Here is a 17770-nt window from a genome sequence, read left to right as displayed (position 1 = left end):
TACCAACAACAAAAAAAAAAGGCAAACATCATCTTCATCAGAGCTTGAAATTAAGTTTGTGCAAGAGCCTCCGGATTGTCCCAGGGGAGGGGGCTTCCCCTCCTCCAAATGTAATTTCACCTCCAATCAGCCCCAAACATGATGAGAGACTGAGAGAAGCACCTCTCTGTTTAATAAGATTCATTCTTGCTTGCTCTTTCTCTTTCCCCTTCTCCTCCCTTCTTTGTCTCCTGGGGCCTGCACCAGATCCCTGTTGAAAATACAGCAGAGTGGCTGGGAAGCTTGGCCTTGAAAACGCAGGGCCCAAGGAAGGGAGGAATGATGTGCTCGTGTAACAGGGATACCAAGCAGAGTGCTCAGGGAGTATCACTCAACGTGTCGTATCCACTGCCCTCCTGATCCCTGGGGCTTCTGTCAAGGGAAGAGGAAGGTAGCATTAATCCTTGTACAGGTGTTGCAAAAGCATTCAGACACCATAGCCAAGCAGAGCTGTCTCTCTTTTTTGAGGGTGACAGTGTTTTTCCAGTGGGGTGGACATTTTGGTTACCTTTGGCCACGGCAGTTCTTTCTCAGCCTTTTGCAGGACCTTGGCTTTGGCACTTTAAGCAACACCTTTGTGAATGTGATTTCTTTTTATTACACGGGGATGGATTTGGCTTGTACTCTAGCATGCTAAATTTTCAGCAATCCTACCTCAAAAGAGTTTAGAAGTGCTTCCATGTTTCTGGGAGGTGGGTCCCTTGTTAAAAAAACCCAAGTTACAGATAGCTGATGTGACGTACCTTGGCCAAATGCCAGAGTAAATCAGTGAGACCATTAGAAACAGGACCTGGGTCTACTAGCTTCTCCCAGGCTTGCGGATTAGCCAACAGTGGGTTCCTGTCAAATAGGCCCATCCATCATCCTTCGGTCTGGAAAGAGAGGGGGGAACCAAGAGACTAGAGTTGTTTCCCTGCCTGATCCCACGGGACTGACACCTAGTGCCCCATTGGCAGTTCGCACATTTTTCCTAGTGGGAACTGGCAGAAGTCCCCTAGTGAGGAATGGCAGAAGCATGGACTGAAACAGTGTGCAGTTGGTTAGGAAGACTAGACCTTGTAACACCTTAGCCTGTGCTTCCTTACCCTGTTGGTGCTGCTCCTGGGTGTCTCCCCCTTGCCCCAGGAGATGCGGTGGGGTTGTATTGCAGAGGGCCACAAGATACTGCCCTCGCCTGCTTCCCATTGCTTCCTGACCAGAGCAGCTGGTCCTCCTCCGGGAGGAAGAAATTTGAAAAAGGTCTCTTGAGAGGTTTCATGGCCTCCAGAACCACTTGGGAGAGACTTTTCACAGAGCAGAGAGGCAACATGGATATATGACTTTGGATCAATTTTTGCTGAGACCTCAGATGTGCTGTGTACCCATATTCCTACAGGAGATCCCTTGTGTCTTACCATGCTGCTGCCAGAAAAGCTTCTCCTGACTCTTCCCAGAGGGGAGGACAGTGTGCAGGAGCTGCCTGGCCCAGCAGAGCTGGAGTGGATACCATGCGCCCTGCAGAACAGACCTCATAGTGTCACCCAGTAGACCTCCACAAAACTCAGGCAGCCTGCTCACTGCCAGCAGCAGCCTTCTTTAGGCGTGACTGCGCCGTGCAGCTTGCATTGCACCGCGACAGTTTCCTTTCCCCTCTCCCTTGTGATGGAGAACTGGCTGCCTGCCCTATGTTTTCACCACCACCCACTTCTGAGTTATGGTCAGCACCTTTAGAGGGCAATCTCAGTATGGACAGTCACCACATCACCGAAATGGCAGCTTGCTGCTAGAGGTGCCGTAAGACTGTGGAACTCAGGCTATATTCTCCTGTCTTTTCATCTCCATAATGCAGGCACCGGTCTCAGGGACCTGAAGTGTTTTTGCTGGAATTTCTCTTGTGGCATTTGGGTTGGATGAAGACTGATGGGAGTACCCTTGAAATGAGAACAATTAAAACCGATACATTCTCGATTACAGAGTCCGCTGCATTTTCCTGGAAAAGAAGTAAGCACTTACGCTGCAAGACAAGACAATGGTGCAATATTGTACTATTCACATCATATTTAATAACGCTCTAGTACCATTCAATATAAATAAATAACCATTAAAAATTACTTTCTTGACATTCTCTTTCCTTAGTCAATAGTATTTTCTGCAACAGGAAATGTTAGTAATATTCATTGGTTAGTTAATTGGATGAATTTCAGAGAACATGAATATCACATACTAATATGCTAGTAAAAACCAGGCGCTGGGATGCCTTCTCTTCTTTAAACACTTCAGGCTTGATCTGCAGCTTCCCTTCTTATTGCATTCACTGCATTTGTTTTCCCTGAAGCCTCTAACTCTGACCACTGCTCCACTCCTGTGCTCTCCCACCGAGCCCTGCTAACAAACAGGCATCTTAACTTGTGGTGTCTCTTACTTACCTACCCTTAGCTGATACACCTCAGCCGGCAGTAGTCCTTGCTGTCCTTAGGCTGCTCTACAGAGGAAAGAGTATTTGTGCTGAACAGGTCCAGATGTCTGCTAGCCTAGAACATAGCCGTCCACATCCACACTGTCCATACAAGGGCTTGGTTCTGCACAATTTAGTGACTGACAGAATTTCTTGATTTGCGGAAAATCTCTTCCACAGGGCCAGGCTGGGGCAAGAACGGAGGTGGTGCAATAGGGCTGGTCGTGAGAGCAGGCTCCGACCGGCACTGAACTGACAGTGCAGCTCATATCACTGGAGTCTAGGTCCCCAGTGGGAAAACCAGGAAAAATAATTTTGCTTTCTTATAGGGATGCAGAGAGAACAACTCTCTAAAAACATGTGTGTGGAGGAATAGACCCTTGCTACACACACACACGGGCAGTGCCAAAACCCTGCATAGGACCTGCGTGCGATTAAAAGCCAGGGAATTCATCATCATATCCCCTCCTGTTCATACGGGCAGAAAGCCTGCCCATCTCGGAGGGGAAAATGGAGGATCATAAGTCCTTTATTCCCTCACTTTTGCTTCTTCATTGAAAGCACAAAGAAGCGGACTTAATCTTGGTTTAATGCTGGGTGGAAGCATTGGGCCCGCCCGCCTGGCGGCAGGGATGGATCGGCGAAGCCCACTGGAGTGCAAGGCCTGTTACCTCCTGCAGAGGACAGGACACAAAACTCCCACGCAGGAGAATGAAAAGTGCTTTGTATATGCCAGGCTTCCTCCATGCTATCCAGTGCCAGTATGCCAGACCCTTGCTCTGTAAGGACCTTTCTAGGGCCCAGAGAAGGCACCGCTTTCATGGCCCGTTCGGTATTCCTTCATGCCGAGAAGACTGGCAGGGTGGGTGTGTTCATCTGGAAAGACCCTGCCCTAAACCTCACTAAATTCAGCCTCCACTTCTCCATTTGCTGCCTATCCTTTGATTTCTCGTGCCTTCCTCTCTGATAGCAGGCATCTCACCTCCTTTGCCCCCTCCTGTACTTTAGCCCCACTCCCATAACAGGATGCACGGCTGCTCATTTCCTTTGTGAGGGAACAGGGACCGACTCCCTCTCTCAGATACCCTTCGAAGAGCCCCCTTCATGGAGGCTTCCTGAGATCCCATGGGGACTATCTGCTGAGTGAGGCACTCCTTTGCACACATTTTTACCTCACTATGATTACTTGGGAGCCAGAAACTTAGTGCCACCCATGTCTCTTGCATAAAGGAACTGTAATTCCCTTTGCTGTTCTCCCCTCCTTGCTGTGTTTCTGATTATTTTGCCAGTTTAAGACATCATTGTTAAAGAAACCCCAGGGAGCGCAGAACATATGACATTCATTGGTGAACACCAAGCTCTGCTGTTCTTCTGCAAGAGTCTGTGGCGAGGGGGGAAATATTCTTTCTTCATGAACATGTCAGGTGATCTCAGCTGAAAAACAAAACTAAACAAGGAATAGGCAGAGAAGAATTCTAGTATAAATAAACCAACAAATAAATAAGTCTCCTGCCAGCCCAGAATTTTTTGGGCAGGGGATGAGCCAATTGCTCCTAACTTCCCCCCAGCTGTGAAATCCTTGATGTGTTTTGAACACCTGAAAGCCTTGATTCTCACGGCCTGAGTGAAGATGGTTTTCAGGATGTGCTCAATGGGGTTTCTGGGTCCTTCAAGGAATCTTCCTAGAAAAGTCACAGTGACACCACCCCCCACGCACACACATGGTACCAACACTTGTGCTTTTAATCCAGTGCATCCTTCCTTCGGTCCTCATTTGCCACCTCCTTCTTTGTGGGCTGCTTTCCACCTGGCTGTCGTCCTCTTTTACTGAGGGAAAGGGAAACCCTTCCATATGACACTGTTTCCTCTCTCTTCACAAGGCCACACACGCCTTTCAAAGTTCCACTGGAAAACCGTGTCACATTTGCTATTTCAGTTGTCATCTGCGTGCTCAAGATATGTTTCCTGATGATGTATCTCCACATTCCTCGACGTTCTCCCAGGAGATGAGTGCAGGCTGAGGGTTCCTTTTCTCTGAGCACTTCTCACCCACCTCCACCCCAGAAGAGGTGTCTTCCTCTCTGGAGGTCTAGGAAGCAAGTCCGTATGTATGATCCGAGGCTACTGAAGTGTCTGACAGTGCTGCAGCAGGGTTCCAGGCTAGGAACAACACTTTCAAGTCCACCCATCTTTGCCCTGGCTTTCTGGTCTCTGAAGTGAGACATGGAGGCATGGCCTTTGAGGTGCAGTACCTGCTGAGTCTCCCTGAGCGGGAGAGGAACTTTATCTAGAGGGCTCTGAGCCTGGGGATCTGGGACGGCATTCTCCAAAACAACCTTAAGTGAGGGCAGTTCAAGTTCTCAGCTGAGGCGTAGGCACCAGATCCCTTCTGAACTCCCAAACCCAAAACAAGGTGCTTCAGCACATCTCCCTCCCCAGCACTGAAGGCTGATCTGTGTAGGTATCTGAGTGCGTCCTTCAGAGGGAGATCATCTCTCAGGCTAGCTTTGTTTTAAAGCTGTTTTGAGAGCATACCAATCTCAGGCTGACAGGTCCACGTTTGTGCTTTTGTGACAACTCCTGTCCTTGAACCACCGCAGCTCACAGCTGCTGTACTGAAGCTCAGGTCTGATGATATGCCAGGCAGGATCTTCAGAGGCACGCGCACCCATCCTGGATTTCAGCCTCTGTGCTGGCACAGCCAAGAATGGAGATCGCATCTAATACATTTTAACGAATGGTTAAAAACACAGAGCCCATGGGGGAAGAGAAGCACTCCTCTCCCAGGTGGGGAACGGTAGCCAGGGCACAAAGTCAAAGGTGAAGAGCTGTAGGATCGCAGGGTGCCACATCAGGTCTGTCCCTGCCTGTTACCCCCTTTCGGGCAGTGGGAGCTGATCAGCGTGGCTACGTTTTGGGGGCGTTTGTCATCCTCCAGCAGTGGAGCAGAGGGCCGGGCAGAACAGGCGGCGTGCGCAGCTTGCTGTGGTTGCTGACAAATTTCGGGAACGATCACTGTCCGCTGCCCCTGTCGAAACAAACACAAGATGGCATAAGAAGGAGATAGAGGTGTCGATACCACATCCAGTACAACAGGGCAGGAGGCACATTTCCAACAGGGTTGACCCCTGGCTCAGGTAGGCACGAGGCTGGCAATGGTAACCAGGTTCCCCAATCACACTACACACAGCTTCAGGCTGGGGATATCGCTGAAGAGCTGTTTGTTCTATCCACAGAGTCCTAGCTGGGATATTTTATTAATTGGAAAAAGGTTTTGAAGGATTTCTTTTTTTTCCCCATTATTATTTTTTGAAAGAAAGATTAGGACGGTGAGATCTGAGGATCCCTGTTCAGTCTGTCTGGAAGCTCTGAAATGCAGGTGAACTTTTTTTTTCCCAAATATCACAAAGCAGCAGGAGTTCTATGCTAACCTAAGCAAACTGTTCTTTCTCAGATGCCTGTAAATAGATTTTAGCAATAAAATAGGGAGTTTTTATAACACCAGTTTTGAGTAGTAATTTTCAGGGCTTTAAAAAACAAAATACAAAGCGAAATTAATTTTTGTCTCCTGCTCTCAGAAGGCAAAGCCTGTGTTTTGAGGGGGTTTCAATACAGCCAGCAGGGATGTACGCTTTGATAGCTTTTGGTTGCTCTGTGGCCCCTGCTGCAATACAGACAATCCCAAGGATTTCTCCCATCCTCCACACCCCCCTTCCTATGCTGTATGTCCCCACAGTGTTTCTCAGAGACCAGGCTTACAGCCATTTTCCACAATATCTCCACAGTGAAAGCCTTTGTCCAGCTGAAGATGGGCTCAGAGATCCCCTTTCTGTCCCTCTTGCTCCTCCACTTTGCACAAAGAGGCTGGGGAAGTAGCTGAGGATCTCACCCCTCCTCCTTAATCCCGCCATATCTCAGATCCTGCCTAACTGTTCTCAGGGCAGCAAAAAAAGCAGAATTTCTAGTGCAGAAAAGAAAAGCTCTTTCTTTTTTTAAAATGTTGAGTTCTTCTTTTTCTTTTTATTGTCTCTTGTGAAAAGCAAAACCTTGATGTGTCTTATTGCTTCCCCTTTGCAGATCTGCTCTGATTTGGCACATAGCGTTTTCTCCCCCAGGCTCACAAAAACTGCTGTGGTTCAGCTGGACACAGCTAAGAGAGGCAGGAACATGGGCAAGGAAGAGAGTGGGCTCCAGCTGCGACAAAATAACTGCTATTTATGCATCACCTGTTAAAGCCCAGTCTTCGCAGTTCACATGATCAGCAGGTCCCTTTACGCTATGTCTCTGAAATCCACCAAGCAGAAACACGAGTGGTCCAACTAGCGGTTAACAGACCACCAAATCCTGCAGCAAGCAATGTCTGCCGGGCTCACATCTGCAGGCGCTAAAGGGGAAAAAGGCCTCTGAGAGGTCTGGCGCTTGACTGGCTTGATCTGATCCTGAGCGAGGACTAATTGCCAGGAGGGAAAAACAGAAGTATTCTCCCTATTGTGTCTAAGAACAGAACATCCTCGGCTGAGCAATTTTACCTCTTTTTTTGTCTCAGCAGTGGCTTATCTAGATCTGTCTGTCAAGGTTCTGAAGCTCAGCAGCCTTGATAGTAAGGACCTTCAAAACACTACAGGCGTCAGCAGAGATCTCAATTTAAAACTTTAAGGGGGGGCGAATCTAATGATTTTGCTTGACTGCCCAGTCAAGCAATTTACCTTGCAGGTGTCTCCTGGAGTGGATGTCACCTGCCCACTTGGCAGGTCAGAGCGGCTGCCCCACATGACAGATGTTGGTGCAGAAGGGATTGTGGTCAAATTCTCTGCTAATGTATGTGGGAAAGTTCCTTCAAAATCTACACAGCTGGTCCAGCCAAGACTCTGGTTTGAAAGCACCCTGAGAGGATGGCTCTGGAAAAGGGTGCAAGTTCTCCTGGTGAATACCCATTCACCAGTGTCTTGATCTCTCAGACTGGTCACTTCCCTTTCCCACAACAAATGAATTACAGGGAGCCGTTCCATGAGAATCCATAGCAGGTGTGTGGCATTTCTCATGGAGGATGGCTGAGGGTTTGGCCGGGGAGAGAGAGTGAGGACAAACGAGCAGATACATAAATGGCACTTTTACGAAAGCATCACATCCACACTCTGCATCTGTAGTAGAGCAGTCAACCCCTCCTCTGACAAGTAGGTAAGGCAGGTTTAATCTGTCTGAGTTTTTATAAGCCTGCTCATCTTTACAAAGTAAATGGTGCCTCCAGACGATTTAGCTGGATTCTGAGTCCTTGTGGGCTGAGTTTGAGCAACTGTAGCTTTAGCCTACTGCAGACCCAGCATGGGTGGGTGTGTAAAATGAGCTCGTTACTGCTAGCGGATTCCACAGAAACACAGGTTAAAAGAGGGGCTGCTGCCTAAGCAGAGGTATTTACCATCATTTTTGGTCGCTAGGATATCTGAGATATTAATGAAAAACTGACGGAAATGGTACGGAGTTTGTGCCCTACAGGAGGGCCAGGTAGGCTACCCCAGGGTCCCTGTGGTGGCACTAGGTATCTATGTTTAGGCAACTGACTCCTGTCCCATCTGCTGCTGGGTGTGCAGGCGCCCGGATTGCTCTGCACTTTGTATGGCTGTCACTCAGAGATGAGAGATGATGTGGAAATGCTGTATGCAGCTACGAGTAATGCACACAGCCGATCAGTGCAGAAGTTAAAATACTCATGACTGCCTGTATAAAAGCTGTCAGTTTTATTTCCACTGGTAGAGCTGAGCTGAGGTGTATATTGGGGTCAGAACTGAAAGCAGCCCTGGAGCAAATCATTCAGCATCCTGTCCCTTGGCACAGATGTGAGTCATTCCAGAAAGAGCTGGGTACTCCCAGATTGGATATCTTTATTCTTTTGGGACTTTATGGCTAGGAATCTGCTAAGGGCAGACACTGGGATCAGAGGGCATGGCAGCTGGCAGAGGAGGTCATAACTCCTCCGAAGCCTGTTCTTCATCAATATTTACTTCTCAGAACATATCACTGATCTCTGATACATTTCTGCCCTCACCTGTGGTGGTTGCCATAATCCCTCCTCCTGCTGCTGAACCTGGCTCTGTGGACTACAAAGGCACTCCTAGCGCCTTCACTATTTCTCCTCAGCAGCAGGTCTGGTGATGTTGGACTCTGTGAGAATCTGTGTAGGTTGCTCTTTGCTGGTTCCTGTTTTGAGGTTGCCTGAGTGTCCCATCAGCCTTTCCCTGCTGCAACCACAGCACAGTTGTTCATGCAGGAAAAAAGCTAAAGATGGATGCATGGAGCACTGCAGAAGTAGCAGGGCTGCTGTGGAAAATTGCATCTGCAGGAGTGTGATCTCTTTCCACACACTATAGGACAACTCCCACATTAAAAAGAGTTTGGAGCTGGCAGAAACAGGGAGGCAAGGAATTTGCCTTGTCATTATTACTGAGTAAAACCATGGGATTCTTCTGCCATGTTTCTCTTTGTCTGTATGCAGGCAAAGCTTCCATGTGGACTGCAAGGAGGCTTTACTGAGTATGAAATGCAGACCGTAAGTGGGTAAAGATGAGGATCTACTTCTAGTGCAAAGGGTGGCATGGTAAGGGAGTTAATGGGACAATCATATATGCAGTCTTCGAGGAAATAATAGCATAAATAAGGAAACACGTACAGATTATTTGCCTTGCCAAAATAACAGACAAGGGTACTCACACCCTGGAGCTGGCTCTCTGCTTACACCTCTACTCTGGGGTCTGTAAATCCACGCTTTCCTTCATTAACCAGAGTGGGCCTCTCAGTTCTTGTGTGCCAGACCAGCACCTAGAGGGAATCACAAAGAGTTCAGAGGCTCTGGATGCCACGGAAATGCCAAAGGCAGTGCATCCATCAGGTAGGATCCTGCGCAACCTGGGGCTCACAGCGTTTTGAAGCACGTGATTCAAAGGGGTTGAACCTGGGAGAGACTTCACAGGCAAAAGAAACAGTGACAAGGAGGAGGGATCGTTCTGTACCGAAACCCCAGACTCAACCCTCTGCCAATCCTCATGGATTTTGGAGAAGCAATCTGGGTGTGGATTGTACGGCTGAGGTTCTTCATTAACATAGTTAGAGTGCATAGCACTAACTGTTCCTCAGCGCTCTCTGAGCTTCGCATCTGTGAAGAATTTGGCAGTCTCTGCTTGTCTGTCCCAGCACCGTTTGGCACTGATGTGCGCCAGCACAGGCAGGCAGAGCGGAAGGTGGAGGAGCGTGGCAGAAGGCTGCAAAAGCAACCAGGACCCAGCAAGGAGAATGTATTTTCAAGGTCTCTTGTCCTGCTCACCTTTGTGCAGTTGGCTGCTTTGGGCTCCAGCCCGTCCATAGTCACTAGGTCCTTCAGCAAACTGGTTTCCTGGTAACCTCCTTTAACTCCCTCCAGCTTGAAACTGGCCTGAGGCTTCTCCAAGATCAGCTTGATGCTGATAGCGAATCCAGCCATGTCAATAGCAAAGGGCCGGTTAGGGTCAAAGACGGTTTTCCAGCCCACCACCTTCCCTGCTGGGCTCACTTTTGGGGATTCATATCGCAGCCCTCCAACGAAAGCCACTGGCCAGACTGACACCCTCCTTGTGTAGCGCATCTGCGTGCCAAAAAGAAACAGTGCTGTGAGAATTCAACCCTGCAATGTTTGTCGCACCCCATCCTCCGCTTTCATTGGCACCTGTCCTCCCCCACTGACTTCCCACACAATCATATAGCTCTAGGCAGCACAAGTTCTCATTCACCTGTGCTACTGCTTGAAGAGCTACAGCTTGCAGAGGCACAAGGCTGTTTTAGCACGTTTTCTGAACACCAAACTCACTGCTTTTCTGTGCCCATGGACAGTCCCTCAGAAGGAAAACCTTTGGTTTTCTGGTCTCATCTGAACTTTTATAATTTTTTGTAAAATTTTACAACTTCTGTAAATGCCAAACACAACTTCTACCAGGCCTCTAGCTCCATATTATCAACTCCACTCACTCCAACTTCACCCTTATGCAAGTAATCCCCCATCCTGGCTGATGCATTTTTGTCCTCATTTACTGCAAATTCCCCCCCACCTTGTTCTTCCATCCATAGCTACTGCCTAAAAGAGTGGGGTTTTACTGAAATTGTCAGAAAGGACATGGAAAGAAGTAAGAAAGGACAAGCTTAACAGAAAAGTCTGAAAACTGGAATGTGTTCTGATGCATAACTACATTTCAATTGGTGTAGTACAATTTGGCTTAAATTGGTGACAAGGGAGTTTACTGAATAAACATTTTTGCAAGTTTACAATAGACTTGGCACCTCACAAAAGCCAGGTTTCCAGCAGAAGTCTGGGCAAGCTTCTGTGATCCCAGGGGCACAGCCCTGTTGTGGTGGCTGGAACTCAGAGTACAGAAGGGCAGCCAAGGAGAAAAGGTGGATTAGAAAGTCAGTCAACTTTTCTAACATCCCCTCCCCATCACACACGTGTAACAGTGCGGATTTATGCTTTGCAGAAGTTTGTTTTTGGTGCTTATTTGAATCAGGTCAGCTCTCCCTGAGGAGAGGTATGTTCTGTAGTATGTATCCTCTGGCCCGTGGCAAAAGGGGCTCTAGCTCATGCAACATTGTGTGAGTGGCTATTCACATCTGCAGCCTACACCGTGGCAGCTGTTCTCTTTGCTTTTTCACCCCTTTAGAAATCATAAAATCGTAGAAATCATAGAATCATTAAGGTTGGGAAAGATGTCTAAGATCATCAGGTCCAACCATTAATCCAACACCACCATGCCTCCTAAACCATGTCCCGAAATGCCACGTCTACACGTTTTTTGAACACCTCCAGGGATGGTGACTCCACCACTTCCCTGGACAGTGTGTTCCAATGCCTGACCACTATTTCAGTGAATAATTTTTTCCTGATATCCAATCTAAACCTCCCCTAATGCATCTTGAGGCCATTTCCTCTCATCCAATCACTTGTTACCTGGGAGAAGAGACCAACACCCACCTTGCTAGAACCTCCTTTCAGAGTGAAAAGGTCTCCCCTCAGCATCCTCTTCTCCAGGCTAAATAACCCCAGTTCCCTCAGCTGCTCCTCAGAAGACTTGTTCTCCAGACCCTTCACCAGCTTCGTTGCCCTTCTCTGGACACACCCCAGCAACTCAATGTTATTCTTGTAGTGAGGGGCCCAAAACTCAACACAATATTCAAGCTGCGGCCTCACCAGTGCCAAGTATGGGGGCACGATCACTTCCCTACTCCTGCTGGCCACACTATTCCTGATACAAGCCAGGATGCTGTTGGCCTTCTTAGCCACCTGGGCACGCTGCTGGCTCCTGTTCAGTGCCCGTCAGCCAGCACCCCCAAGAGCATGGCTAGTGGGTTTGCACAGCTATAGATTTACATCTGCCCTATACCCAGCTCCCAAGCTCCCACTGAGTGCAGGGCAGGAGAGAAGGGCTTTAGGCAACATGCCAGAGTCCTTGTCTCACATTTGATTCTAAAAGTTCTCGTGGCAGCCCTATCTCAGAGGTCTTTGCAAGTGCACCTGGCCTTAAAGGGCATTGCAGCTGTATCCTGCTTTTCTGTCCCAAATAATTTTATTGCTCTTACCTCTTCAAAGAGCTCCAGGCTGTAGGTGTTATCATCATCAGCAAAATACACTACCCCTTCTGGTGGTGCGGTATTGCTGAAGGTGTCCCTCAGCCAGTGCAGCCCCAGGTTCCTCTGTAGTGTCCCCCTTGGGGTGTGGGATGGGATCCAGGACAGCCCCAGCTTCAGACTTTTGGGTGTCTCCACATTGAGGTGGGTGAAGTTGAGCCCTGCCTTCTCCAGCAGGTTGGATACCAGGTTGGTCCTCCGCGGTGAGTCCTCCACCACCACCCAGTGCAGGTTCTGTACATGTAGGAAGGTGTTGGCCAGACGGGTCAGCTCAGCTTTTTGCACTGGCCGGGTGTAGGTAGGGGTGATAACGAAGATGGTTGGCAGGGTGTCTGACCACGGGGGAGGCCTGGAGTACACATAATTCTGAATGATTTTAGGTGTTGCCCCTATGCTTTGCTGTTGCCTAATGCATGATGGGAGGCTTTCTTCTCTCAGTGTAGAGGTACCATTGAGGAGAACTTTAGAGGTCACGTTCTCATCTGTCTCTTCTGGGACAAAAGGAAGGAAGGAGGGAAGGAAGGAAGAAGAAGGATGTTAGAGAACTAATTGCTGCCAGGCTGCCTCCTCTCTAGGGGGTGCTGGGGACACATCTGTCTGGAGTCAGTGCTCAGCAGATCAGCATCCCCTCCCCAAAGCCAGCCTAAGGTGCATGTTTAATGCACTCTTAAGAACACTTTGTGTTCCTGCTGTTGGCAAACCCTGAGAGGGCCTTCAGGCAAGTTTGTCTTTGTTTAACCCACAAGAAAGCATCCTGCTGAGGGTTCGCACCAACAATCATCGCAACCACCAGCACACTGACAGCACTCTTGCACTTACTTCTCAGTAGGCTGAGGTAGCGGGTGGCTGGGTACTGGTGCCACAAGGTTAGGAGGAGAGCCCATGGCAAGGCGATCAGGAGCGTGGTAAGAAGGTTACGTCTCCTCAGCATACTGCAGAGAGCTTCCAATGCCCAGGCATCTCTCTACCTTTCAGAGCAGAGGAAAGAGTAAAGCCTCCAACATATCAGTCACCACAAACACTAAGACAGTAAGTGTAGAGGCCAAATTAATAGACTGAATTTGGCTTGATTGGTTGGAAGCATGATAAATGTTGGGCCCTGATCCAGCAAAGCGTTTTTCTAAGTATAAGTTTACCATTAATGTTGCAGGCCCATTGCATTAACCAGTTGCCCTGGCCAATTCCTGTGCTATTGAATAGAAGCTTTTATCTATTTATGTCGCTATAAAGAACCTCCCAGTGCCCCATGACGAACCCACTGTCCTTGACTTAGAGTTGTTCGTGTTGCTGATTCTGAAGCCAAAGAGGACCGTTACTTGCCCCTTCTCTGGGACTGGTATTCATTCCTGAGCTTGTGGCGACTGTTGAATTTGCTTCTTTTGTTGATTTTTTTAAACTGTGTGCAAGATTTGTGTTCCTGCATATGCAAGTGGACAAACCAGAAAATGTCAGGGATCCTCAAGATAGCCAGCATCTCTTTCACTCCTGCAGTTTTAATTCATCCTCCTTTTGCAGATGCATTGAGGCAACCAGTGATGCATACTATCAGCTACTAAGTTTTCCATGAAAAGCTTGTGTCAGTCATTCCACAGTGCTGGTGATACCTGCTGTAAGTTTAATTATTCCACATCCCTTCTACCCCTGGCTTGCAGTGTTCAGCCACTGCAGCATTTAGGTTAAACCACAGACTTCACAATACTTTCATTTCTTTCTTAGCATTTGTCTAATGTACATGATCATAAGATCTGAGGAATCACAACATTTGTTTTTTAAACTCCTTCTATAAGGTAAGAGGAACTAAAAGAAAATAAAGAGAAATAAAGGTCAAAAGTATCAAGAATAATCAAGAACAGAGGGTGGCTTGTTTGCAGATGGTCCAAGCTAGAATAGTCCTGTACTTGATTTTTCACAGCAGTTGAGCACCTTCAGCTCCCACTAGTTAATATGATTAATGAGCAGTCAGTCTGTCTGAAAATCAGATCCTTGGCTTCTCAAGGTAGCCATGCCTTCAACACAGTATCCGCCATTAATGATCAGTTTGGAAAACACAGACTGAAGTACTTGGACGTCTATTGCAGACCACTTGTTCAGGGACACAACTCAGCCCTGTGTACAGTCACGGTGTGATGAGACCCCAGTCCTGGCTCACCTGTTTGAAAGACCCCTATCAGCCTGTGTGCAGTAAGTCATAGAAGCATGAGATCCCAGAGATGACTTCTGGAAGTCCAGCATCAAATGGACTTTCCTAGTGCATGTGCTGCCTTCTGTATGGCTCAGGCACACCGTCAGGAATATTTTCCTCCAACTTCTAGCTTCTGCTTTGATCCCCCTCTGGGTACAAAATCTTCCGACACTGTTACTACACACCAGCAACAAAAGCAGTGTTCCAAAAAGAGGGATCCACTTCTGCTGCTGCAGAACAGCAGCCCACAGAAACGCTGAAGGGTACAGAGCAAAGTTACTTATTACCATCTGAGGACTTTCTGCTATCACTCTAAGCAGGTTGCCTGATGCTTCATAGGTGGATTTTATTCCCCTCTCTCTCCTGGTAACACCTGTAATCTGTTTTCTCTGGGATTACCCTTCTGTTGCCAAATACTCCTCCTGGTAGACTTCCTCGCTACCACAGTGATGCCCACTAGGAGGCTAAAGGGCCAATAAAACTTTCATAAGCCTCCTGCAGAGAGAGTTCTTTTGGGAAAGTACAGTCACACGCCCTGGGAACCGGAGAGCTGCTGACTGGCACAGCCTCACCAGGCCCTCTTGCTCTCCTAGGCTGAAGGAAGTTTGAAGGAAGAGGGCGATGGCATCACACTGATGCAGGATGATGGAAAGCAGGTTCAGATTTGTTGGCTTTAAATTACTGCTCTGCCAAAGATTTCCTAGGTGTTCGGAAAGCCGGTCGTCTAAAACCAAGGTCCTCAAAGGGACATAGGCACATTGAGTACAAAGGAAACTCCTTTCCCAGGATCTGGGCCCAGCAGCTCCTCATCTGTCCAAAGGGGAAGAAGGATTGCCCTGCTTCAGCCTTAGAGAATCGTGTGAGAAGAAACATGATAACTGGTCCAAAATGGCTCTGCTTTGCCATGACAGCAGCCACATGGTACTCCTGGAAAGTATCAGGGGAAGCTATTCTAAATTAATCCTCTGGGACTTTCTGGGGACCTGTCTTTAATTTTTTCCTTGATATTTTACCTTGGTCTCCTGACAAAACAAGGATTATGCGATCGCAGGGCTCATCAGTCCCTGCCGCCAATAACTATCAAACACATTTCAGCCAAATCTGACAGAAGACTAGCATGTCTCAGCAAGTCTTCTGGCAGGCAAGTAGATGCTTACAAGCCCTATTAAGGGAAATGCTGCAACATGAGCTCATTCCTTGTTAGACACCAACAGTACCACATTGGAGCAATCCCTCAAGGGAACCTGCCTCCATTGATCCCCAAACCAACTGTTCACGGTAATAATCTCTAATGCTTCTTACCTCCTCACTCAGGGTCACTGTGGTGACCATTCCTCTACTTTCAAGCTACAGAAAATGGACCAAGAAGGGGGCCAAGGAACTTGTGTGGCCAGGGACACCCAGGAGTGTTTTGGTGATGCCAGCAGGAGTCTTGTGCAGCAAATGTGCTGGCTCTGCATAATCTTGTTGCTTTCTGATGGCTGGGTCCAGGGCAGGTACAAGAGTCTCCTTCAAGCTCTAGTGCCAAAGGCGTAGGTGTTTGGTAAGCTACAGATCTAGGATGGGCACAGGGCAGGATGGTGTTACCCACACCAGGGGCTGCTTTCCCTCCAGAAAATCCCTTCCCTTACTAGTGTAGCAGCACAGAGCAAAGCTTCCCGTCACTAAGGGCCGTGAAAACAGACAGAGCCACCAAAGAAAGCCAAGGAAGACTCTGCACTGCCTCATAACGGCAGCAAACACCTAGGTCCTCCTGGGCTCTTTGCTTCCTCTGGGATGCTTGCAATTACAAATGTCCCTGCACTAGAGTCAGTCAGCCAGTGATTTTTCCCTTTAATAAAAGCCCTTAATTATACAGGCACAGCTTCTATGCAGTGGGCCTGCCGCTGCTGCAAACTCAGGTCGCTTCTGGAGGGAAGGGGAGGAGGAGGTGGCGTTGGCAGCTGTGTTACCAAGAGAGCACAGAGGAGAGTGGATCAGAGTTATAAGACCTTTAACAAATTCCCTTTCTAGTTCTTTCTCCTCCTCCTCACAGCAGCCCTGTTCATGCTTCCTGAACACTGCAAACAAGCGGAGATGCTGTCTGTGTGTGCAACTCCCCTGGTGCTCCTTGCTCATTTATTTCTACATGCACCTTCCTTCTATTGCTTTTCTAAAGCATACAATGCTGAAGAAGTCAAACCCCACATAAAGCACCAGGTCACTTGTGAACCTCACAGAGGAGTCTGACTTCAACGTCGTTTTCAGAAAATCTGTCTTGGAATACTTCATTTTCTCTTTAAAACCTTACCTTCTGTCCCCTGTTGCCATCCCCTGCATCCATCATGATTGTGCTCTCCTCTGTTCCTTTACATCTTTCACCTGCCTTTTCTTAGTCCTTAAGAGTCTCTCTTCCCTGTTTCCAGGACTAGAGGAATCCCCTGGCCTATTAATAATTTCAGCCTTTGCCTTCTCTCCTTCCCCATACAAAGGCCCTTTGCATTTTCTTAATGTTGACCCCGCATGGAATATTTCCCACAAAGTGGTCCATTAAAGCATCAGCCCATCCTCCTGAAAACAGCATCAAACCCCAGTCACATGTCAATGCCTCTGGGTAGCCTGCTGATGGCCCCAGTGGGGCTTACGGAGGTTTACTGCACATATTTTTACCTACTTTTTGTAATTAAAAACAAAGTCCCCTAAGTGGCTCAGATTAATTGCATGCCTGGCTGGCAGGCATTACTGTGTGTATTCTTGGCACAACCAGCTACCTTCCTTCTGCCTTTAAACCCATTCAGAGTAGATCCTATTAAATGAGGTTCAAGATCAGAAGAAAATTTTGTGATCATCTAAACCCATCTCCAGAGATCATCCCGTAATTCCTGGGTTTAAGCTACAGTGGGCAGGGACTGTCTCTTAATGTGCTTGCACTGATCCCAACAGGAGCCTTTGAATGCGACTGCAATACAAATATTATTGATTGTAGTCTCTTGCTCGTTCTTCTCTTCCCTTGCTATTTCCCCTGTCCTGCCTATTCCCCTTTCTCCTCCCTTTTCTTTCTTTCCCAGTGTCTCCTGCAGCCCTTGTTTGTGTTACACACCCTTAACAACATTAGCTGGATGTTTGATGGATGCCTTCAATATGCTGCCTGTAGCCTTCTTGAGCTGTTTTCCAATTACACATCCCTCTTCTTAATTTCATCCATCAATCTTCTGTTCTCCATTAAAAAAATAAACAAACACAGAGCACAAAGCCGAGTATGATAGGGACAAAATGTTTCTCACACTACTCTCACTTTGTGCTGATTTGCCAGACTTCTCAATTCCTGGGACTCGACAGCATCCAACCTCCATTTAAGCTCATGCGCTGATGAAAGGGGTGTTAATCTGAAAGAATGAGAAAAGAACATGGGGAAAGAACCCAGCCCCAGCTTGGATGCCCCAGACCAATGCAGAAGATGTAGCTGAGGCTCAGAGCGTCCCTTCATCTGCTGT

At 47.9% G+C, this 17770-nt stretch overlaps 1 protein-coding gene across 3 annotated transcripts in view; it reads right to left on the bottom strand.

Moving 5' to 3' along the window:
* Positions 1–2058: 2058 nt before the first annotated feature.
* Positions 2059–17770, bottom strand: part of LOC142063241 (galactosylgalactosylxylosylprotein 3-beta-glucuronosyltransferase 1-like) — a 30967-nt gene continuing 15255 nt past the window's right edge. The window contains exons 2-6 of one of the 3 annotated variants that reach the window (XM_075106734.1): positions 12935–13079; positions 12068–12603; positions 9789–10085; positions 9179–9286; positions 2059–5501 (exon numbers count right to left, since the gene is read on the bottom strand). In XM_075106734.1, the coding sequence (XP_074962835.1) occupies positions 9200–9286; positions 9789–10085; positions 12068–12603; positions 12935–13046 (1032 nt within the window). In that variant the 5' untranslated portion in view covers positions 13047–13079 and the 3' untranslated portion in view covers positions 2059–5501; positions 9179–9199. Of the gene's footprint in view, positions 5502–9178; positions 9287–9788; positions 10086–12067; positions 12607–12934; positions 13084–17770 lie in introns of all 3 variants that reach the window. The other 2 variants (XM_075106743.1, XM_075106724.1) reach the window with 2 other exon arrangements.

Source organism: Phalacrocorax aristotelis, chromosome 1 (genome assembly GCF_949628215.1).
Source record: "Phalacrocorax aristotelis chromosome 1, bGulAri2.1, whole genome shotgun sequence".
NCBI lineage: Eukaryota > Metazoa > Chordata > Aves > Suliformes > Phalacrocoracidae > Phalacrocorax > Phalacrocorax aristotelis.
This window is presented reverse-complemented; position numbering and strand designations above follow the sequence as displayed.